Source organism: Myotis davidii, unplaced genomic scaffold, assembly GCF_000327345.1.
Source record: "Myotis davidii unplaced genomic scaffold, ASM32734v1 scaffold88, whole genome shotgun sequence".
Classification (NCBI taxonomy): Eukaryota; Metazoa; Chordata; class Mammalia; order Chiroptera; family Vespertilionidae; genus Myotis; species Myotis davidii.
In genome coordinates this window covers 33756-58090 of record NW_006300377.1, presented here as the reverse complement: position 1 = coordinate 58090, position 24335 = coordinate 33756, and the positions used below count along the sequence as shown (strand labels likewise).

Sequence of the window (24335 nt, the reverse complement as noted above, 5' to 3'; positions counted from 1 at the left end):
TATTTCCTGCTAATCCTTTTGAAAACTAAAAGACTTTGTGTCTCACATCTGCTTGTAGATGATGACTCCCCCTGTCCTCTAATATATTGAATGCCAGCATTCACTGAAAGGTTTGGGGAATGTCTAGAAACACCTGCAGATGAACTCAGATCCTAATAATCTCAGAAGTGGCTTCTTTATTTTTTTAAAATAATTCTTTATTGTTGAAAGTATTAAATATGTCCCCCTTTCTTCCCCATTATTGTCCCCAGCCCACCCCTGTCCCCAGCCCCTGCCCCAGACCTTCACCTATTGTCTGTGTCCATGGGTTATGCATATACGCATACAAAGTTGATTACCTCCCGCCCACCCACCTTCCCTCCGAGACTCCGCATTCTGTTTCATGCTTCTATGTCTGGATAGAAGTGGTTTCTTTATTGATTAAAACGTTTATTTCCCTCCTGTCTTAGTGTGGGATGCTAGGTGAAATCACTATCGTAGGAAGAGAGCATCTATAAAATGTAAGCTCTGATTTGAAGAAAGGAGGATTAAGGAACTCGCTCATCTCTAGAAGGCGACTCCCTCATGTTCTCTTAAATATGAATAATTGTGTGTGCCTTCCCACAGGTGAAGAGGTTTTGCTTATCCAAGAGAAACTAGACGGAATAAAGACTCGCTATGCAGACATCACAGTCACTAGCTCCAAGGCCCTCAGAACTTTAGAGCAGGCCCGGCAGCTGGCCACCAAGTTCCAGTCTACTTACGAGGAACTGACTGGGTGGCTGAGGGAGGTGGAGGAGGAGCTGGCAGCCAGTGGAGGACAGTCTCCCACAGGGGAGCAAATACCCCAGTTTCAGCAAAGACAGAAGGTAAGCTGTCATTTCACACTAAAAGGGAAAGAATTCCTCTTAGAATCCTTGCATTTAAATTCTTAAGTTTTATCACTAACTCTACCTTAAATCTAAACCAAAAATTTTTGTTTGCCTCCTTTCTTATTTACTCATGGACAGTAAGACTGTACATAAAGGCAGGCCACGTGTTATATCTGAAAAAGAAAAAAAAATTGAATATCGCCGTAGCCAGTTTGGCTCAGTGGATAGAGCATCAGCCTGCAGACTGAATGGTCCCAGGTTCGATTCTGGTCAGGGGCACATGCCTGGGTTGCGGGCTCGATCCCCAGTCGGGGGCGTACAGAGTCAGCCAATCAATGATTCTCTCTCATCATTGATGTTTCTGTCTCTCTCTCCCTCTCCCTTCCTCTCTGAAATCAATTAAAAATATATATATATTTTTAAAAGATTGAATATCAAATCCCAAGGAAGTTTGCTTTGTATAAAACACTTTAGAATTTGCTTTCATGATTCATTTGCTAAAGCGTGCTGCATGGTTATGTTTAATTCTCTTGCAGGATCTAGTGCAGTTCTGGATGCACAGCAATAGGTTAGGTACTTAAAATGCCTGCGAGTAAAGCACTGAAGTAAGGAGGAAAAGGAAAGAAGCACTGATAGTTTTATGCAAAGAGAGCTTGGCTCAAGAAGTCATACAGACAGTTCTAAGCAGCAGCTAAGCCTCAAATCAGGCTTGGAACAATTGAAAAGTCTGAGACAATAAAAAATAAGTAAAGGAAGGAGGTCAAAGCCCTGCTGGGATATGTGGCAGAGACACCACTTTCCACCCAGCACAGCTGCTAATGTGCTTAATTTAGCAAGGTCTGGCCTGAAAACTTTCTTCCCTCCTTAGGAATTAAAGAAAGAGGTTATGGAGCACAGGCTGGTGTTGGACACGGTGAATGAGGTGAGCCGTGCACTCTTGGAGCTGGTGCCCTGGAGAGCCAGAGAAGGGCTGGATAAACTTGTCTCGGATGCTAATGAGCAGTACAAGCTGGTCAGTGACACAGTTGGACAAAGGGTAGAGGAAATTGATGCTGCTATTCAGAGATCACAACAGGTAATGTTTATAAACACCTCTGCATTACTGTATTAGGCAATGGAGATATGTGTGTGGAAGGTCAATTGGGGAAAATAAAAGGAGACATATGTACTACTATTTGTAATACTTTAAACAATAAAAAAAAAAGAAACACAAAACTATGACCCACATAAATATAGGCTCAGGAGTAGGAAAAATGAGATAAAGGTAAATCCAATGCAGTCATTTCAGTGATGGGAAGTAATTGGGTAAAGGTATGTAAGGAAGGATTTGGTTTGACCCAAATTATTTGACCCATTTGAGCAGAGAACTTTGGGAAGAGTCTAAGTGCCTTCTCCTTAGCTAATGCCCTGGTACGAGGCAGGTGGTGATGGGAGTAGATTATACCTAGACCACAAGATCCAAATGCATCACAATCTTAGTTTGACATACTCAACTGTTTAGCATTAGATGGAAGAGGGGAGGGAACCAAGAACTATAATTACTACCAAATATGCCTACCAAAATAGCAGAGCCATCCAAAATAGCACCCTCCCAAGTAAACACAGGTGTCATATTGCACTCCATCTTTTTTCCTTCCAACTTGAAGAAGTTACTGGCTTTTCGTTGTAGCCGGAATGCACCTAATTAATATGCCATGGTATAAAAATAATATTACATGATTCCTTGGGTTCATAGTGATCAATAATTGCTTTGAGAACTACACAGAAGTTTGCTCTAACTGCAAGTGCATTCCAGTATGTCTTGATTAATTCCTCTAATCTTGGCCAGATAATTGAGCATAAAATTATCGTGCTTAAGAGCTTTCTTTTCTTTTTAAATATTAGTGTAGATTGGCAGAGTTGAAGAGGAAGAGATAAAAGATTCAAGGACCCAGATCAAACAGCAGTCAAGTAGAACATGTTCTTAGTTTTTCTTTGTCACTTCTTAACTTTTAAAAGGTTTGCTTTTCCAGCTGAGTGAGGACTTCCAAGTTAACTTGACTCAGCTGTCTGCTGCCATGTTAGCTTATATTTAAACATGACCAGAACTATTCATTGTATGGCTAGGAAGAAGGATTGACAGAAAGAGCACGGCCTCATAAAAGCAGATTAAAAGTACATTTCTTTTTAAGAGTGTCAGTTTCCATTGTTTCTAGCTGTAGGACGGCTAACTAGGTTCTATAACTTCCTTCTAAAGAAGTTGAAGTAGGATCAATCATATTTGTTGAAGTATAAGCAATTCTAGATTTTCTGCATCTTGATTTGAATTCTAAGCAATTCTAGATTTTCTGCATCTTGATTTGAATTCCTGGCTCTATATAACATGGTCATTTTTTTCAACATGTCTATTAGTATGAGCAAGCTGCTGATGCAGAACTAGCTTGGGTTGCTGAGACAAAACGGAAACTGATGGCCCTTGGTCCAATTCGCCTGGAACAGGACCAGACCACAGCCCAGCTGCAGGTACAGAAGGTAAGTGTAACACTGACGTATCCATTGTGTCCTGAGCTAGTATAATCCACTTAGCTTAGAGTGACTAGGAAAGAGAGTCTGACTACTGTTGCAAGTCAAGTGGAATGATGCAATGTCATGATGGTGGATAGAGATTAATTCTATAAATAGTTGGTTGGGATGAGGAAGAGATTTTTTGCTTTGTGAAAAGGTAGAAATAGGCTCATTAATCTGGGAAAGGTTAATAATTTTATGAATGATTTTCATGAGGGAAGATATTTTTATAAGCTATTAAAAGGTAAGCATTGAATATGTGTGGATAGGCAGAGTGTCAAACTAGACAAGAACAATTTTTGATGCTTTTTTAAGCGAATTTTTCATAGGAGTGTCTAACTTCACTGACACAGGCTTGGGATCCTTTTACTTCTTGATTTAAATTGTAATTTACTTTTCTCAAAGGCTTTCTCCATTGACATCATTCGACACAAAGATTCAATGGATGAACTCTTCAGTCATCGTGGTGAAATCTTTGGCACATGTGGAGAGGAGCAAAAAGCTGTATTACAGGTGAATTGCATTTTGTTTTTTCACCATATTCTTGTCTTGATTACCATGAATTAGAAGTATAGTTGTGGAATTATACTTTAAGAAGTTTAAGTTACAGCTTTTTTCCTCCATTACTAATAATGGTGTTAAACACCTGCTTGAGGTTCTGGGGAATTCAGACTCAACCCTGTGCTCACAAATGTCTAAACAGCCATACTATATAATGTGAAATACATTGCAAATCCATCTTCTTTAATCCGGGGAGTTGCTACTTATCCTCAGTCCATAATGAGTGACTTTGAGTTACCTTTCAAAAATCTATGATAGATTTTTTGAAATCATATGCAGATATTAATTTCTTCTTCGGGTCCTAAAGATTACACCCGTTTCTAAAAGCTTGGCCACAAGTTAGTTTGTACGCCAGATTTATTTTATTTTTATATAGGGTACAGGTAACCCAAACATACAGCTCATAAATCCAGGTTTGTGGAGACTTTTTTTCCAATTACAGTTTACATTCAGTATTATTTTTTATTAGTTTTAGGTGTACAGCATAGGTGATAGACAGTCATAATTTAAAAGTGTTCCCTCGATATTTTCAGTACCCACGTGGCACCATACATACTATTGTAATAGTATTAACTATATTTCCTATGCTGTACTTAATACCCATGACTGTTTTATAATTACCGATCTGTACTTCTCAGTCGCTTTGTTCTTTCACCCAGTCTCCCACTTCCCCTCCCCAATGGCAAACATGAGTCTCTTCTAAGTCTGTGAGTCAAGTCTGTTTCTATCTTGTTTATTTATTTTGTTATTAATTCCACATATAAGTGAAATCCTATGATATTTGTCTTTCTCTGATTTCACTTAGCATAATACCCCCCAGGTTCGTCCATGCTGTCGCAATGGTAAAATTTCATTCTTTTTTATGATTGAGTGATAGTCCATTACATATATGTACCATAGCTTTTTTATCCACTCATCTATTGATGAGCACTTGGTTGCTTCTGTATCGTGGCTATTATAAATAATGCTGCAGTGAACAGAGGGATGGATATATTCTTTAGAATTAGTGTTTTAGTTTTATTCTGATAAATTCACAGAAGTGAAATCACTGGGTTATAAGGCAGTTCCATTTTTTAATTTTTTGAGGAACCTCTGTACTGCTTGTGGAGACTTTTTTATCAGAGGAAAAAAGGCAAGTTAAACTTCATGGGCAAAGACTCCATCATAGCCCCTGAGATGTTCAGTCTTAAACTGATGCATTATAATAATGTATATCTAAAGTTTTAAAAGGTCATTCACTAAAAGGTTAATTTTGCTGTGTTGTGCTTTTTTACTATATTCGAAATAACTTCCCTATTTTAAAAATTATACAAGTTAGAGTGCTTATAGTGCAGGTAGAAAAAAAATTATACAAGTAAGACATATATGTTTGATAGGAAAGTTAGAAAATTAAATATAAAGAAAATAAAAATCACTTGCAATCTTACTAGATTAGCTCATATATTTTAACATTTTGTTATTTACTTCTTTAGACTTTTTAATGTATATATACCTACTTTTTTTGTTCATAGGAAAAGACGGAGTCTCTAATACAGCAATATGAAGCCATTAGTCTGCTCAACTCAGAGCGTTATGCCCGCCTTGAGCGGGCACAGGTCTTGGTGAACCAGTTTTGGGAAACTTATGAGGAACTCAGCCCCTGGATTGAGGAAACTCGGGTATTGATAGCACAATTGCCTCCTCCGGCTATTGATCATGAGCAGCTCAGGCAACAGCAGGAGGAAATGAGGGTAAGGAGTATGCCTCATTTTATTTAATTGCAGAACTGAAAATGGGCTCCATGATCTATTCAAGTTTATATTATGAAATTCTTAATAAGAATGTCTGCATAATAAAAATACATATCTGAATTATTTTTTTTTTTTGTCCTTTAATATGAATCAGGAGATATCAGGAACCTGGGTATTGCAGAAGTAAACAAAGAACTAAGTAAACACCAAGGGAATTTAACATCTTTCCAATGACAATGGGGTGTTGTTAGACTTAGGGTGTGGTTGATACTCTTTCCATTGGTTAGGCCCCAGCTGGAGTGAGTGAGAGCCAGGAAGGACTGTCACAAAGCATTTCTGCAAGTAGGTAAGATGAAAGGGAGATTTGTGGACACATCAAGGAATGCTATGACCACATTAAAAAGATACTTTTTAAATGTTTATTTTATTTGGTTTATGGCTTGTGCTTATTCCTATCTCTGCATTCCTGTAAATGGAAGGATGTAAACCAGAAGTAGCCAGCAGTAAAGTCAAGGAGAGGTTGGATTATCAGAAATGTTGCTATTTGTGGCTTGTCCTGCTTAGTATCTCTGTCTTGGGAGGAAGACAGATATTAAACCATGGAAATTACAATTACTACATTTAAATATTTATGAGTACAGAAGATGGTGGGATAAATTTGTATTGGAGGGTGAGAGAGAGAGAAAGGATGTGGCCTGGGAAGGCTTCCAAGTGATGGGACATCTGAACTGGGTTTTAACAGTTGAGAGAATCGGGTAGTGTCAGATCCCAAGACTTAGGTGTTTTTCCCCCTCCGTAAATGATGAAATGCTGGGACTTAATTATTTGGTTTGTTTTTTCAAAGTTGGTATGAGCTCTGATCAAAGCACTTAAGCGGGGGCGGGTAAGGACGCACATGTAATAACTTAATAAAGAAAAAACATACTATTGGAAACCTAAAAAAAGCACTTAAACAAATAAACTGGATAAAAAATGCTTATTTTAATCCATATTTCTTTAAATAGCAACTAAGGGAATCCATTGCTGAACACAAACCTCATATTGATAAACTGCTAAAGATAGGCCCTCAACTAAAGGAGCTAAACCCTGACGAGGGTGAAATGGTGGGAGAAAAATACCAGAAAGCAGAAAGCACGTACGCCCAAATTAAAGAAGAGGTGCGCCAGCGGGCCCTGGCTCTGGACGAGGCTGTTTCCCAGTCAGCTCAGGTACGTGTGTGTCTTAAAGTCATATAACCTTCAGCGAGCCTTTAGTCTGAGCAAGATGTTTCTATATCAGATACATCTGCATGCTCAGGAGTGTCTAGACCAGCATGCTGGTGGTACATTTCCAGAGACTAGGAGCCCTTGTTGGTCTGCATTTTTATTGCAAGGATCATGAGTATGCTGGCGCTGCAAGGAGGATAAAATGCGTCTCAGTTGGTACATATTGTCTGCTGATAGTTTCCTTGAAAATTTTATATTGTGATGATCCTTTAGCAGGGATAGTTCTGGGCAAATTCACCCTGAAGCCTAAAGAAAAGTCATATTCCTGTTGGACCTGTTACTTTCGAGACTTAGAAGACAGCGCATTAGATCTCTTACTCAGGAGGCCACCAGCTAGCTCCTAACTCAAGGAGAGATACTTGGGGAGAGAGAAGTAAGAGCCAGAGAGAAAGAAACCACAGTGGAGCAGTGGGGTGGAAGCATGTAACTACATACTGTTTAACTAATATATTACTGTTAGTGGTACTTTGTGATGTCTGGGTATTTTATTCCTGTTTAGTCAATATTCTTGGTTAATATTTGTACTTATTCAAGTTTCTCCCCCCCACCTTCCGTCCCATCTCCCACTCACATTGTGGAATGTGTTACTTTGTGTTGTTGCTGCCTGCTCCTGTCTTCCCCACATCGTCACATTTCATTGTTGTGTTGACCGCGCCCACCATTACAGATTACAGAGGTAAGGTACTCACCCCCACTGGGATTAGGGTATTTTTATGAAGCTGAGCATTAAGGATTACCTATCAGGAAATTTCCCTTTACTTCAGTGGGATGCATTTTATTAGTGCAATTTATTATGTCAGTTTCATTTGGGATGGAACCTAGAAGTGAGGGAGTGATGAGAAGTGATTTTGTTAAGAAAATGCCACCATGTATTTCTTTATAGGACACTTACAGTTGATAAGACTTATTCTGATTAATGAATCCAGCGTTGGTTTTAGATAGCTTTTTTTAGGGGGGCCAGCTTACCTGTTTTGCCCCTCTTTCTCCTCTCTCTGCTTCAGATTGTAACTGAAATTTTATAATTATAGTCATGTTACTCAAAGTACCAGAAAAGTGAAAAGGTAGTTATTCTTTTAGAAAAAGGTTAGATTTGGCCTTCCTTAATTACCTTTCATTGTGCCAACATTTTCCTTTCTCACTGTCACATATGCTGGTTTTTAAATTGCATGCTATAATAATTTTAACTCCAAGACATTGAGCGTATTGAGTTCCCCATTCTTTTACATAGTTGGTGGAGGGCATCTAACTTGTTGGTCTAACCTATTGCATGCAACTATCATCTGAGATGTTGACACACTGAGTCTCACCAGTTTCATAGTGTTGTCTCTTTCTCGTCACATTTTTGGTATATTACTTTTTTTATTCTCAAAATAAACATTTATTTTCTTGTTCTAATGGGCCAGCTCTGGTGTACTATGCCCAAACCAGTTAGCCAGCCCCAACAGCCATCAGGCCAGGCTATGTGCAGTTTCTCCTAAACAGTAGTAGATTTATACTTTGACCTTAATCCCTAACATTTCCCCCAGAAGTGTGATGAAGTATTGCTGTGGCTAATGGTCTGACATTTATTCAGTTCCATGATAAAATCGAGCCCATGTTGGAGACTCTGGAGAACCTTTCTTCTCGCTTGCGTATGCCACCACTGATCCCTGCTGAAGTTGACAAGATCAGAGAGTGCATCAGTGACAATAAAAGTGCCACCATGGAGCTAGAAAAACTTCAGCCTTCCTTTGAGGCTCTGAAGCGCCGTGGAGAAGAGCTCATTGGACGATCTCAGGGAGCTGACAAGGATCTGGCTGCAAAAGGTGCTTGATGAATTGAATTATTTTTAAAGAAAATGAATACAATAAATTCTAGGCTGTGGTTACCTCCAGTGTCCCACCAGATGTACTTTATTGAATGTGAAGGCAGTCCCCAAGTAATGAGTATTCCAGAAAGTCATTTGGGAGTCATTTAGAATTCAGAACACATCTGCCCATTGAAACAAGGTTACAATTGGTAGTTAGATTCCCAGGCCAGAAAACAAATGCTCCTTTAACCCCTGATATGAATGAACTGCAGTATCAATCGTGTGTAGAACATACTACCTTTTATAACATTTTCCATGGGAAACATAGCAAGTTCAACACAGAACACTGGAAATAAAGTTCTCATCTCAGTCCTTTTGCAAGTTAGGGTTTTTTTATCTAAGCAGTACATTTATATATTTATTTGTTTATTTATTTAAATTATTTTTTTAACCTTGTATTTATTTAAATTATTTTATTTTATTTTTAACCTTTATTGCCAAGATTATTACAGGTGTACCTCCCCCCGCATTACCCCTCCCCACCCGGTTATCCACCCTACCCCAGACCTTCGCCACCCCATTGTCTGTGTCCGTAGGTAATGCATATGTCTATACAAGATATTTGCTTAATCTCTTCCCATCCTCACCCCCCTTCCCTCTGAGAATTGTCAGTCTGCTCCATTTCAATGCCTCTGATTCTATTTTATTCATCAGTTTATTCTGTTCATTGGATTTCTTATTCGTTTATTTTGATTTTTTTAGATTCAATTGTTGATAGGTATGTATTTGTTGCTATTTTGTAGTTCATATTTTTTGTTTTTCTCCTTATTCCTTTTCTTAAAGAATGCCCTTCAGCATTTCATATAATACTGGTTTGGTGGTGATGAATTCCTTTAGCTTTTTCTTCTCTGTGAAGATCTTTATCCGACCTTCAATTCTAAATGATAGCTTTGCTGGGTAGAGTAATCTTAGTTGTAGGTCCTTGCTATTCATCACTTTGAATATTTTGTGCTGCTCTGTTGAGAAATCAGCTGATAGTCATATGGGCATTCCCTTGTAGATAACTAGCTGCTTTTCTCTTGCTGCTTTTAAGTTTCACTCTTTGTCTTTAGCCCTTGGCATTTTAATTATAATGTGTCTTGGTGTGGTCCTCTTAGGGTTCCTCTTGTTTGGGACACTCTGTGCTTCCTGGACTTGTAAACCTATTTCTTTAACCAGTTAGGGGAAATGTTCTGTCATTATTTCTTCAAATAGGTTTTCAATATCTTGCTCTTTTTCTCTTCATTCCATATGGTAATATTCATACCATAATGCAAATATTGGTATACTTGAAGTTGTCCCAGAGGCTCCTTACACTATCTTCATATTTTTGGATTCTTATTTCTTTTTGCTCTACTGATTGGGTGTTTTTTGCTTCCTCATATTTCATATCATTGATTTGATTCTCAGATTCCTCTACTGTTGAATCCAGTATATTATTTTTTATTTCAGTCAGTGTATGCTCAATTTCTGACTGGTCCTTTTCCATATTTTTTGTCTTTTTCACTAAAATTCTTAAAAGTCTCACTAAGTCCCTTGGAGGTTTCTAGAAGGTTCTTGAGTAACTTTATAGCCGTGGTTTTGAACTCTGTATCCAGTAGTTTGCTTTCTTCCATTTCTTCCATTTGTGACATGTTTCTTTGTCTCTGCATTTTGGCTGCTTCCCTATGTTTGTTACTATGTGTTGGGTAGAGCTGCTGTGTCTCCTTGAGTTGGTAGAATGTCCTTGTGTAATAGGTGTCCTACAGGGCCCAGTGGCTCAGCCTCCCCAGTCACCTGAGCTAAAACTCTATTACACCCCTTTGTGGGCTTTGAGCACAGTCTTGTAGTTGAGACTTGATTGCTGTTGGTGTCACTGTGAGGAATTGACCTTCAGGCCAATTGGCTGTGAGGACCAGCTGTGGCTACAGTGGGAGAGCTGCTGTGCAGGAGACACCCCTTCAGTGGGGCTTTGGTATTCACTGAATGTGTTGCTTATGGATGTGTAGAGTTGTGATCTGGTGTGGTCTGACATTGACCACTGGGTACACTGCCTCTTGGATATCCAGGGAGGTGCAAAGTAAGTCAGAGCCCGGGGCCACCCAGCAGGAGCTACAGAGAGATCTGCAGATTCCTCCTCTTTGTATTGGGTTTGGAAGTGCCCAGATGAGGCCCAGCTATGAAGCAAGGCAGGCTGGTGCAGGGTCTTGGGCCTTTTATTAATAGGTTTGGGGCTCCCTGACACAGCTGCTGCTTGTTTGAGAGATTTTTAGCCTGAGCAAGGACAGGCCATTCATATGCAAAAGCTGCTGCACACAGCTTGGGTGGGGTTGTAAATTGGATGGGGTGGGGTCTCGAGCAATCACCAGAGCAAACAGAAATGGCTGCCAGTCAGGCCTGTGACTGAAGAGGTCCCAGAGCAGTAACAATGACCCCTGCCAGCACCTCCGTTTGGTAGAAAGCTGCCCCCGAATTCCTGCCCCAATGCCAAACAATCCATTTCCTCCTCATAAGTGTCTGTGTTCCCCAGAGCTTTGCCCTGGTGTGGGAGCTTGTAAGTTCAGCTCGTGGTGCTGGCCTTTTAAGAGGAGCACCTGAGTCTCCAGCAGCCTGTGTCACTGAGCCCCAATCCACACTGGTTTTTACAGCCCATAGGTCTTACTGCCTGGAGGGACTCCTTTTCCCAGCTCTGGGGTCTGGTGTGGGGCTGGGACCCCTTGCTCCTTATGGGTGCCCTCCACAGAGATGATCTCCCTCCCGATTAAAAAAGCATGTGGGTGCCGGACCAGCCTGTTCCTTGCCTTTGCACTTCCTACCAGTCTCAGTGTGCTTTCTTTACTTCTCTAGTTGTAGGACTTCCATTCAGCCAGCTTTCGGCGGTTCTGGGTGATGGCTGTTCTGTATTTTAGTTGTAATTTTGATGTGGTTGTGGGAAGCGGCGAGTACAGGTGTTTACCTACGCCACCGTCTTGGTTCCTCCTCCTGAGCAGTGCCTTTATATTAGATGGTAACTCATTCCCAGTTTACTTCTGTGATCTCTTTATGTGGGAAACCAATGTAGGTGAAAATGTAGACATAATAATAAAGTTAAGATAGGTATATATAAATTCTTTTTGAAAGATAATTTTAGAGAAAATGTGAGAATAGATGGTATTTCTGATGAGGCTTGGAGAAGTCCTATTCTTACCTCTTTTTTACCCCTCAGAAATCCAGGACAAATTGGATCAAATGGTGTTCTTCTGGGAGGACATCAAAGCTCGGGCTGAAGAGCGAGAGATTAAGTTTCTTGATGTCCTAGAACTAGCGGAGAAGTTTTGGTATGACATGGCTGCTCTCCTGACCACCATCAAAGACACCCAGGACATCGTCCACGACTTGGAAAGCCCAGGCATTGACCCATCCATCATCAAGCAACAGGTTGAAGCTGCTGAGGTAAGAAAAAACAAAACTCCTTCTCTTATGTGTTTGTTTTCTGAAAAAGGCACTTTTTCCAAGTACGTTGTGTTAACTGCTTAGCTAAGCTGAGTTGCCTTAAAAGTTGTTTACGTTTAAGAGGATATTTTCCACTTGAAAAAAGTATATGCTCATTATGGATTTCCTTTTTTATTATAAGTACAAGTTTGTATGACCTCCACCAACTGCGATGGGTTCCATCATACAAAACTAATTTTCTTGTCAGTTTTAAACTTAACAATTCAAATTAACAGAATATGTTTAGAAAATTCAGTTTTGCTTTCATTTCTGAATTTAGTCCTTGCTATATTGTGCATCAAGCATGTCAAACTCGCAGCCACAAGTTTAAACGTGAGTTTAAACAAGGCATGCGGCCCGCCGGCCACAAGTTTGACATGCTTAGACATTATTCTGTTTCTCGAATATGTTTCTCTAATGCAGAAAAAAACAGAAGGTCGAAAAGCAAATAAATTCTTGATTCATCATCCAAAGATAATAATGATTACATTGACATACCTTTTTCTCGTCTTTTGGGGGAGCGTAGTTTTTTATTTCTTTTTAAATACTTTTTTTTTTTTAATTTCAGGGAGGAAAGAAGAGGAGAGAGAAATAGAAATATCAATGATAGAGAATCATTGATTGGTTGCCTCCTGCATGCCCCCCGCTGGGGATGGAGCCTGCAACTTGGGCATGTGCCCTGACCAGGAATCGAACCGTGACCTTGTGGTTCATAGGTTGATGCTCAACCACTGAGCCACTATAGCAGGGCTAGTTTTTATTTTTATTAAATGCATTTCTCCCCTCATTTTGTCCATTTAGTATAAGCTAAGCCTGTCTTAATATTATCTCTCTCATATCTTTTATTTCAGCTAGTCTCCCTCTCCCTACCCCTGTTATTTTTAGGACCTGGCAGAGAACTAACTTTGTTCAAGATTATGTAGCCTAGTGTTCCTATTATTCTAGTCTCTCAGCTCTTAAATTTGTGACTTGTGCAGTACTCTTTTACCCTTGTTGATATACTTCTGTGTAATATATTAGACTTTGGCTATAGATTATAATCTCCTTGGGAGCAGGAAGGTGTTTGGTAAATTATTTAAGCTCATTATACCTTTCTCAGACTGTTTCATATATATTGTTCTATGTAGTTAATAGATATGTACATAAATATGAAAAATAAGTAGAGTCTGAAAATTCACTATGTATATAAGTGAAATAATAACAATGAAAAGTTTTTGTGAATTTGACAGATTCTGTTCAACATCTGCTATTGATGGGACTATAGTTACATTTGCAAAACTTGGGAAGTTCTGTTCTGCTTCTGTTTTGGCTTATGCTCTGTTCATTTACATGTAGACTATTAAGGAGGAGACAGATGGTCTGCATGAGGAATTGGAGTTTATTCGAATCCTTGGAGCAGATTTGATTTTTGCCTGTGGAGAAACTGAGAAGCCCGAAGTGAAGAAGAGCATTGACGAGGTGTGGAGAAATAGATAAGGAGTTTAGACAAAACATTTGTGGACTTAGACTGAACAGGAGTATTAATTGAAGAATCTGATTGACTGTTTTTCTCTAGATGAATAATGCCTGGGAGAACTTAAACAAAACATGGAGAGAGAGGCTAGAAAAGCTCGAGGATGCCATGCAAGCCGCTGTGCAGTATCAGGACACTCTTCAGGTGAGGACCAAGAGGTGACCGCCACAGAAAATAGCTTCCATGGTGTGATGTTCAGAATCCAGCATAAGAGTGGCTCACCTTTGCAGGACCGCAGCATTATCTAACTAAGGCAACAAGCTCTTCCTGTATTTCTAGCCAGAGTTTCCCACTTCTTATGTGAAGAGTACTGACACCCAGATTTCTGCTCCTCTTCTCATCATGTGTTCACTGTACTGACTCCTGTGGTGGCTATCCAGGGAAGCTGGCCTTACGGGGAGAGCCGCTGGCTAGAGGTTCCACACCCAGCTTATCTTGAAGCACAGCTCGGCACAGTAGCTTTAGCGCATCCTGAGCTGCGAGCCGGCCATGAGAAATAGTAACTTTTGTTCATACTTAGTTTTGCCAGATCATGGTTTATTTTGGACACTATCCCAATACTTGCTTCATTCGTAAGTCCCCATGTTATTTGAATAAAGATCATTATTCCTTCCCTCTGCGCCTCCCTCGCCATCTAAAAACACAAACTGTACTTGGCACTTTGATTTCTCTCTGCTTATTTAGCAGAGATAATGCTAATTCTTTCCCGATTCCTTGTGTTTTTGACTGCTTATTTGTGTTTTTATTTTAGGCTATGTTTGACTGGCTAGATAACACCGTGATTAAACTCTGCACCATGCCCCCTGTCGGCACTGACCTCAACACTGTTAAAGATCAGTTAAATGAAATGAAGGTTTGTATCTGGGAATGGCTTTTGAAGAAGGATTGCGTGTTTGTTTTTAAAGACTTGATTTGATGTTAACATTAAATATGTCTTTGATAGGAGTTCAAGGTGGAAGTTTACCAACAGCAAATTGAGATGGAGAAGCTCAATCACCAGGGTGAACTGATGTTAAAGAAAGCTACTGATGAAACAGACAGAGACATTATACGAGAACCATTGACAGAACTCAAACACCTCTGGGAGAACCTGGGTGAAAAGATTGCCCACAGACAGGTAAGGCAAATGATGGAGTACATAAATGGACTACTATCTACTGCTTTCTTATTTCCTAACAATTGTTTCCTTATATCGTTTTCTGGGTAGCATAAGCTAGAAGGTGCTCTCTTGGCCCTTGGCCAATTCCAGCATGCCTTAGAAGAACTAATGAGTTGGCTGATTCACACTGAAGAGTTGTTAGATGCTCAGAGGCCAATAAGTGGAGATCCAAAAGTCATTGAAGTTGAGCTCGCGAAGCACCATGTAAGTGTTTTATTTTTCATCTCTTAGTCTTTTGGTTTCAGACTAAATACTGCCACCAGAAGCCTTTCGATGTGTACCTTAGAGAACTGGGTTTGATGTTATCTGTAGAGATAAATTATTGTTCCACATTTTTTAGGTTCTGAAAAATGATGTTTTGGCCCATCAAGCCACAGTGGAAACAGTCAACAAAGCTGGCAATGAACTTCTTGAATCTAGTGCTGGAGATGATGCCAGCAGCTTAAGGAGCCGTTTGGAAACTATGAACCAATGCTGGGAGTCAGTGTTACAAAAAACGGAGGAGAGGGAGCAGCAGCTTCAATCGACACTGCAGCAGGTCCGTGCCTCGTCCAAGTTAGGCAGGTGGACTGTGCAGAGCTGTGCACGTAACATTCGGAAGAAAGTCTAAGTCACAGAAAGGAAAGCAACTTGGGGTAGAGCCCCCGGTGTCTTGAGAGGAAGGTCATTTCTCTGCTGGAACTTGTCTAGAAAGAACATCTTTTGACTTAATGGGGTTTTTTGGATTAGTTTGTAGCTAATCTATTCATTTGTAATTCAAAGTTAGTAGATTTTGCTTTAACAGACCTGTTCACAGATTCACTTATGTCTTAGATCCAGTCAGGTTCCCCATATTCATACTCAGCAGTACCTTAGTCCAGAGATCACCAACCTTTGTACCTCACAGACCAACCAGTGGTCCGTGGACCACCAGTTGGCGACCACTGCCTTAGTCAATTCATTGGTTATATCAGACATTTATAATACAGGGTTGGGCAAAAGTAGTTTTGTAGTTGTAAAAATGGAAATAGAATTATTTATTAAATAATAATACAAGAATAAACTGTGTGCTCACAACTATAAACCTACTTTTGCCTACAGGGAGGTCTGGGGAATTCTACTAGATTCTAAAAATAAATATATTGGCCCCATGCCAATCCAGTAGCAGAACAGCTCTTCCTGAGAACAGCCCAAAATTCCTCCCTCAAAATAGATTCCTCATGCCCTGGCCAGGTAGCTCAGTTGGTTAGAGTGTCGTCCCAATACCCCAACGTTTCGGGTTCAATCCCCAGTCGGGGCACATACAAAAATCAACCAATGCATACATGAATGGGTGGGTCTTCCTTTCTCTCTCTAAGATCAATAAATAATGATATAAATCCTCATATTGCGATTTAGAATGTTTACTTTTGAAGCTGGGATTGACTACTGATATTCCTAATGTCTTTTCACAAAAGGCCCAGGGTTTCCACAGTGAAATTGAAGATTTCCTCTTGGAACTGACTAGAATGGAGACCCAACTTTCTGCATCTAAGCCCACAGGAGGACTTCCTGAAACTGCTAGAGAACAGCTTGATACACACATGGTAATAGAGATTTCCTGAAATTGAGCATAAGCATCCCATAGTCAGTAGCCCCTGATGTGTATCTGGGAATCTACAAAGTAATGCCTTTTTACTGACAATATAGTACAACCCTGAGGACTCCTGCCTACATACGGGCTTTTAATACCCTACCACAGGCAGCAGTGGTGATGGGAGAAATTGGCTGTAGATACATTGGTCAACTGGTTAATGCTGAGTTGGTCAACTTGGTGAGCACAAGAATATTGACGTGAAGGTGAGAGCATCAAGAAGACAGGTATATAGCACAGATGTAGTTCTATTTAAGGAAAAGACTACTTCAGTGGGATTTAGGGAAACCCAATAGATACTTACAGTTTTTCAAGAAAGTAGCTGAGAATAAAAGGTATAATGTCTAGGTAAATTATTCAGGAAAAGGAAGTTAATGATTGGGGTTTATATTTAAGGATTTCTGGTCCTTAAAATAATTCCATTTATTTGGTGACAAAATTATTTTAATACTAAGCAAGAATGGTGGATTTCATTCCCTAGTTGTTCAGCAGTTGAACTAAATCCAAAAGAAAGGGTTTTAATCAAGGTGAGACCTTTCTGGACCTTTCCAAACTGTGCTTGTAACTGTGTGTGTGGGTATCTTTCAGGAAATTTATATCTTTCCTGCCCTTTCTTGTAGGAACTCTATTCCCAGCTCAAAGCCAAGGAAGAGACTTATAATCAACTACTTGACAAGGGCAGGCTCATGCTCCTAAGCCGCGATGATTCTGGGTCTGGCTCAAAGACAGAACAGAGCGTAGCTCTCCTGGAGCAGAAGTGGCATGTGGTCAGCAGTAAGATGGAAGAAAGAAAGGTATCACCACAAAAGACAGTGTGGTTATGGTATTTGAGTAGGTGCTTGGCGACGGCATGTAATTACCATCTCATTTCTGTGAAGATTTTTTAAAGACCAGTGTACTGAACCAGAAGTTGTGGGACTGATGTCCTCAGAATTGCCTTCATGGGAATCATCCCTCTTTTCTGTAATTAGATTTCTATTTTCCATCCATGTCAAGTTGCATTGATGGTACTAGTTTCTGCCAATATTTGATTTTATTCTTCGTTCTTTTTCTGCATCTACCAGTTAAGACATTACTGCCTGTTACTGCTCAATGGTGGACCCTATATCCATTGTTAATCAGATTTGCTGTGTTCGTACTTAAAAACAAAGTTATGTTGGAGTTGGTGACTTAGGATTGGGAGTGTGGGAGCAGAGCATGCAGGGAGTATGACAAATAATAGCACGCAAGGAATGTGGATTCTAGTGTAAGTACAAAAAATTGTACTAAAAATCAAGAGAGAAGTAAATTATATGACCCCTTCTCACTCTTCCCCAAAAATCAAATTCTCTTCAAAAGAAAAATGATTAGGGATCAAAGCCCCAAAACACTGGTTTTTATGAGTGCAGAGTCTCAGAGTACCTCTGCAGAGTATTTCTGTGCTGGGCAGATCAAATAAAATGTGTGTGCAAATCTCTTGGCCACATGCATTCAACAAATAGTTACTAAGCATGTATGTGCCAGGCACTGTGCTAGGTATATAGTAGAAACTATAAAGGCATGGATCCTATCCAATTTAATGGGAAAAACACAAATATTTATTCATAACTGAACATTTGAAAAGCATTGATTTTTCTAGAATTCTTTTAATGTGGGGTCTGTTAATTTTGTTACATAAAGAATGGCCCAAGGACCTGAGTGTATGGCTACATTCTAATTCTTGGACAGTCTGTTGCCTATAATTCCTTCAGAATGCAGAACTAATACCAATTAAAGTAACTGGCAGATTCTGGCTCAAAATCAAGAAGTTTCTAGAGGGTTTTCCCAAAATGAAACAGGCTGCCTCAAGAAATAAATACGTAACCCATTATCAGTGGAATTGGTAAAGCACAGGCTAGGTGTCACGGGTAGTTGTTGCTGATTTGGAAGAGCATGAAACAAGTAGAAGAGCTCTAGCCCGTTTGGCTCAGTGGATAGAGCATCGGCCTGTGGACTGAAAGGTCTCAGGTTCGATTCTGGTCAAGGTCACATGCCTGGGTTGCGGGTTTGATCCCATGCCTGGGTTGCGGGTTCGACCCCCAGTGGGGGCCGTGCAGGAGGGAGCTGATCAATGATTCTCTTTCATCATTGATGTTTTTGTCTCTCTATCGCTCTCCATTCTCTGAAATAAATAAAATATACTTTTAAAAAAACAAGTGGAAGATTTCCTGCCATCTAGGAACTTGGTAGTATATTAAATTCTAAGCATTTCTGTGATAGATATGATGTAGATTTTATTTTTCTCCAGTGGTCGGCAAACTGCGGCTTGCGAGCCACATGCTGCTCTTTGGCCCCTTGAGTGTGGCTCTTCCACAAAATACCGACTTCTGCGCATGGGCCACGAAGTTTCAATCGCACTGTACGTGCGCCCGCACGTGGTATTTTGTGGAAGAGCCACACTCAAGGGGCAAAGAGCCACATGTGGCTCGCAAGCCTCAGTTTGCTGACCACTGGATTAGGCCTATACGTTTTTGTAGCATTCATTATAGTGTTTTGAGGTTGTAGAGAGATAGAAACATCAATGATGAGAGAGGATCATTGATTGGCTGCCTCCTGCACGCCCCCTACGGGATCGAACCCACAACCCAGGCATGTGCCCTTGACCAGAATCAAACCTGGGACCCTTCAGTTCACAGGCTGACGCTCTATCCACTGAGCCAAACCAGCTAGGGCTATAGTGGTTTTTTAGGTTACAAAAGTAACCTGAAAACACAAAGAAGAAAATAAAAGTTACATATAACCCAATTTACAGGAATTAACATTTATAATGTACATCTTGGGCTTTCTTATGTGAATATTTTGGATATCTTCATTTTTAACAACCTGTCATTAGTCTGTTTTGCCTGCCTGGTGTGGGCCAGGGGCAGAGGCCCTCACCCTGGTATTGGGGCTAGAGGTCTCTGTGGATGGACTTGGAGACGCTGTGCAATTGGGATATGCTCGTGGACAGTTGCACGTGTCTTGACCTAACCATTGTTTTTGTCACCTGATTTAGATAAAAGTATCTAAAAATTTATGTCTAGGGTTGTCAGGTTTTTGCTTAGAATATTAGGGCTTTTATTATCTTTTCTGCTTATAGCATAAGAATAAGTTTCAGACTCAGACATTTTTAGGTGCCGTATTTTCTGAAAACATTTAAGCAGGCACTGTGGTGAGTATTTACTACAGTAAAGTGCTTTTCATTGGTTGTCTTCATGCCACAAAAAGTACATGAAAGGAAAATGAGACTCTGGTCAAAGCGGGTTGCAGACCTGCAGCTGTCACCGTGGAGCTGTACGCTTGCATTGTGACTAGTTTTACTCCTGTTCCTTAATGTCCCTGGAAGTGGGGAGGCAGAGGAGAGCTCCGCTGCAAATCGTGTCCTTTTCATAAGCAGCTGTTTCAGACACTAACATTAAAATGTCCCCTTCTTTGCAAACAAGGCATGTTTGGAAGTTGGTTAAGTGAGGCTTCCTTTTTAGAGGTCATTTCATTTGGTGTACAGTTCACGCCTTTGTCCTTGAAGCTATAATTCCTGAATTTGGCACTTTTTGTGTGTGTTTTAATTGAAATTCAGTCAAAGCTGGAAGAGGCCCTCAACCTGGCAACAGAATTCCAGAATTCCCTGCAAGAATTTATCAACTGGCTCACGCTAGCAGAGCAGAATTTAAACATCGCTTCTCCTCCCAGCCTGATTCTGAACACTGTCCTGTCGCAGATAGAGGAGCATAAGGTAACTGACACCAGGATGTTGCCTTCCTTTGAAAGGACTGGTTGTCTTGTCTTCCGTTTAAACACAGCAGTATTTTCCCACCAGGTTTTTGCTAATGAAGTAAATGCTCATCGAGACCAGATCATAGAACTAGATCAAACCGGGAACCAGTTGAAGTTCCTTAGCCAGAAGCAGGACGTTGTTCTGATCAGGAATTTGTTGGTGAGCGTCCAGTCTCGATGGGAGAAGATTGTCCAGCGATCTATTGAGAGAGGGCGATCACTCGATGATGCCAGGAAGCGGGCAAAACAAGTAAGTTAGAAAAGAAAGTTCTAAGTACTGAATAACCTCTGGCTGCAAGTCTTGAGTCCCTGGATTAATTCGCATAAAAGTGTTGTATAGGTCTTTACTGTTATAACTTACTTCTTATAAAATTGTAGTTCCATGAAGCTTGGAAAAAACTGGTCGACTGGCTGGAAGATGCAGAGAGTCACCTGGACTCGGAGCTGGAGATATCCAATGACCCAGACAAAATTAAACTGCAGCTCTCTAAGCATAAGGTAAAGCAGTCGGTGGCTCTTAGGGCATGAGTTCTGTATTCACTGGAAATTTTATCTGGGTAAAAACGTCAAGATGTGAAGCCTGCATTCCATTTCATGTCTAGACAGTATCTAACTGCGACAATTGCTCATTTAAATAACAGTTCAAACAAAGTGATTGTGGGAGTAAACCTTAAAGTTAAAACTGTAGGCTTATAGGAATTCTAGGCTTTTAGAAATATGCACTACTGTAACATAAGCAAAGACTTATAAATTCTTAAGGGTAAGCTCTTATTAGTTCAAGAAGTAGTCACAGTCAAATTGTATCTAATTACCAACCTGGAAACACACAAAAAATTTTCCTTGTTCCAAATCAAGATGTCATCTCACACTTGTTTTTTTTCTTTTCATTTTGAAAACAGGAGTTTCAGAAAACTCTTGGTGGCAAGCAGCCTGTGTATGACACCACAATCAGAACTGGCAGAGCCCTGAAAGAAAAGACTTTGCTTTCTGATGATACTCAGACACTTGACAACTTACTGGGAGAAGTCAGAGACAAATGGGATACTGTGTGTGGCAAGTCTGTGGAGAGGTGAGCATGAGTGTCCCCTCCGTGGGTTGTATGTTATCCCAAAGCTCCCTGAGAGACTGTCACTGGACTCCATAAAGTGGTAATAAAGCATATGCTTCAGTAGCAGGTTTTATAGCATCTCAGTGTCTCGTTAGTTCAGTGAGGTATGAAAAATTTGAATAAAATGTATTGAAATTCTTTCATTTTACACTTGAACATTATTGTATTAGAAAGAGAGAAGCCCACAGTAATAGGTCAGTAACTCAGTATTTGTAAATCACCAACTTGTGATACGACTAGCTGACTCGCTGAGGGCTCTCATCATGTGCCTGACACTATGCAAAACCTCTGCGTGTGTTACCTCACTTAACCAGCATGATATCTGATCTGTACTGAGCAACTTCTACTGAGTATGTGCATAACAGTGCCTACTGGTCACGTAATCCTCAACAACCACAGAGGTGTGGGTACCGTTATTCCCGGGTTACAGATGAGGAAACTATCGTTAAGAGGTTTCTTAACTCCCCCAGTGTCACTCAGCTACTAAGCGGCAGAGCTGGGATTGAAATTATTTGGTTTGGTCCTAAAAGTCGTACTTTATCCATTTGTACCCACTATGCCATATTCAGTATTACAATATCGCTATCTAATTCATACTCGCAAATTTTTGGTGAGGCGACTGAGGTTCAGCGGTGAAGAGGCAGCCCAGGGACTCACACCTGGTAAAGAGCTAGGAGTTGACCTCTGACTTCACGCCATTACCAAAACCATCATCCTGTACTGAAGGGGTGTAAAGTAGTGAACACAGGCAGACCTTGGTCATTAGGGTGTGTCCATGTGTATAACTGCTGGACTCCAAGATGCCAAAGGGCATCTGTGCCTGTTTCCTACCTACACCATGATTAATTCATCCTAGAGCAGTGATGGTGAACCTATGACACGCATGTCAGAGGTGACATGCAAACTCATTTTTTTGGTTGATTTTTCTTTGTTAAATGGCTTTTAAATATATAAAATAAATATCAAAAGTATAAATCTTTGTTTTACCGTGGTTGCAAATATCAAAAAATTCCTATATGTGACACGGCACCAAAGTTAGCACAAAATGCTGACACGCTGAGCTCAAAAGGTTCGCCATCACTGTTCTAGAGAGTGGTTTGATTTAAAATGTCTAGGCATCTCTCTCAGTCACTTTTTACTGTGTTTCTAACCATTTCAACTTGGAGGTCCCTCTCTATGTAGAGTTCAAGCAGTATTTCCTTTCAGCAGTCAGAATTGTGGGCCATTCATAAATAATGCCTAAAAACAGCAAGGTTTATGTGCTTTTCTCAGGCAGCACAAGTTGGAAGAGGCCCTGCTGTTTTCGGGCCAGTTCATGGATGCTTTGCAGGCCTTGGTCGACTGGTTGTACAAGGTGGAGCCACAGCTGGCCGAGGACCAGCCCGTGCACGGGGACCTCGACCTCGTCATGAACCTCATGGATGCCCATAAGGTGAGGGGTAAGATCTGTCCCTTCTGCTCACACTAAGGGAGAAAGGAAGTCTGAAAGAGCTGAATCTCTGCTTGTGAGGGAGGCAGCTCCTTGCTCTGCAAGTTTAAACAAACTGCTCCTGGGATTCTACATCAGTCACAAAGAATTTACCAAAATTGGTTAGATTTAGATGTGGCAATGTGTAAACTTCACTTTGAGGTTTCCCCGCCCCCTTCCTATTTGAATCTCTCAGATGACTCACAAAATAATTTTAAGGTCAGGAGCTCCTCAAGACAAATATTACACTGAAAGGTAAAATGAAACTGACTGCTTTTTACTACTTCTGGACCTTACAAGCCCAGCACCATGGGCAGCAGTATTTAGTATGACCTACACTTGTCATGTTGAGCATTTCATTTACCCTGAATATGTCATACTCAAGACATAAGTGTCCTTATTTGACTCCTACAATTCTGGAAATGTTTTACCATTATTCCCATTTTATGGATTAAGAAACTGAGACTCCAGCTAAGCAACCTACCCCAAGTCACACTGCTCATATTTTAGAGCCACCTTTTCTGGTTAATTTTTCTTATGCCTTATCCTGCCTCCCTCTGTGCATAAAAGACACATGACTGCAGCTTACCAAGGAAATTGAACTAAATGATAACTTCCTGTGTGGTTTTGCTTCTTGGATTCAAAACATTTCTCATACGAATTCTCCTGAAGGTTTTCCAGAAGGAACTGGGAAAGCGAACGGGAACCGTTCAGGTACTGAAGCGGTCCGGCCGAGAGCTGATTGAAAATAGCCGCGATGACACCACGTGGGTCAAAGGGCAGCTGCAGGAACTGAGCACTCGCTGGGACACTGTGTGTAAACTCTCCGTCTCCAAACAAAGCCGACTGGAGCAGGCCTTGAAACAGGTCAGACACATTTGTTGGGAAAACCCCAGGGATTTCGGTTTGAACAGATTTATTCTAGTTTCTTTATCAGGATCAGTTCCAGCCCATCTCAGAATGAACACAACGTCAAACATTAGTATTTGGAATGTTCTACAAGATTTTAGTATTGATTTGTATTAGAGAAATAATGAGTTCAGTTTGTTGTCAAAGATCTACGAATGAAAGATAACCTTTGTGGGACTTTGATAGGGCCATCAAATTCCTGTGATGCCCTGAGGAGTTTAGTCCTAGCCCCTTTCCTTGGCATACCCCAATGGCCAGGACCCTGGCTGCAGAGAGGTTCCATCTCTTGTGCTTGCTTATTTCAGGCGGAAGAGTTTCGGGACACAGTCCACATGCTGTTGGAGTGGCTTTCTGAAGCAGAGCAAACACTTCGCTTTCGGGGAGCACTTCCCGATGACACGGAGGCCCTGCAGTCTCTCATTGACACCCATAAGGTAATCCAGCCACAGGGCACAGTGACCCGTGCCACCCACCAGGGTGGGGACTGCCCCCACCCCACCAAAGGGAGGAGCTTTTGTTGTAAACTGCAGACCTCTTGTGCAAAGGAGCAGAGCCAGAGTGAGGCC

General features: G+C 40.7%; 1 protein-coding gene across 21 annotated transcripts in view; it reads left to right on the top strand.

Moving 5' to 3' along the window:
- The window catches only part of MACF1 (microtubule-actin crosslinking factor 1), a 273897-nt gene that overhangs the window by 225339 nt on the left and 24223 nt on the right, over nucleotides 1-24335 (top strand). For 19 of the 21 annotated variants that reach the window (XM_015572803.1, XM_006777256.2, XM_006777255.2 and 16 more), the window contains 24 exons: nucleotides 607-848; nucleotides 1720-1926; nucleotides 3243-3362; nucleotides 3801-3908; nucleotides 5468-5686; nucleotides 6691-6894; nucleotides 7619-7627; nucleotides 8525-8756; nucleotides 11964-12190; nucleotides 13565-13687; nucleotides 13785-13886; nucleotides 14494-14595; nucleotides 14686-14859; nucleotides 14950-15105; nucleotides 15242-15439; nucleotides 16338-16466; nucleotides 17134-17307; nucleotides 20088-20243; nucleotides 20328-20534; nucleotides 20663-20782; nucleotides 21184-21353; nucleotides 22665-22824; nucleotides 23533-23727; nucleotides 24075-24203. In XM_015572803.1, the coding sequence (XP_015428289.1) occupies nucleotides 607-848; nucleotides 1720-1926; nucleotides 3243-3362; nucleotides 3801-3908; nucleotides 5468-5686; nucleotides 6691-6894; nucleotides 7619-7627; nucleotides 8525-8756; nucleotides 11964-12190; nucleotides 13565-13687; nucleotides 13785-13886; nucleotides 14494-14595; nucleotides 14686-14859; nucleotides 14950-15105; nucleotides 15242-15439; nucleotides 16338-16466; nucleotides 17134-17307; nucleotides 20088-20243; nucleotides 20328-20534; nucleotides 20663-20782; nucleotides 21184-21353; nucleotides 22665-22824; nucleotides 23533-23727; nucleotides 24075-24203 (3863 nt within the window). The remainder of the gene's footprint in view (nucleotides 1-606; nucleotides 849-1719; nucleotides 1927-3242; nucleotides 3363-3800; nucleotides 3909-5467; nucleotides 5687-6690; nucleotides 6895-7618; nucleotides 7628-8524; nucleotides 8757-11963; nucleotides 12191-13564; nucleotides 13688-13784; nucleotides 13887-14493; nucleotides 14596-14685; nucleotides 14860-14949; nucleotides 15106-15241; nucleotides 15440-16337; nucleotides 16467-17133; nucleotides 17308-20087; nucleotides 20244-20327; nucleotides 20535-20662; nucleotides 20783-21183; nucleotides 21354-22664; nucleotides 22825-23532; nucleotides 23728-24074; nucleotides 24204-24335) is intronic. The other 2 variants (XM_015572802.1, XM_015572787.1) reach the window with 1 other exon arrangement.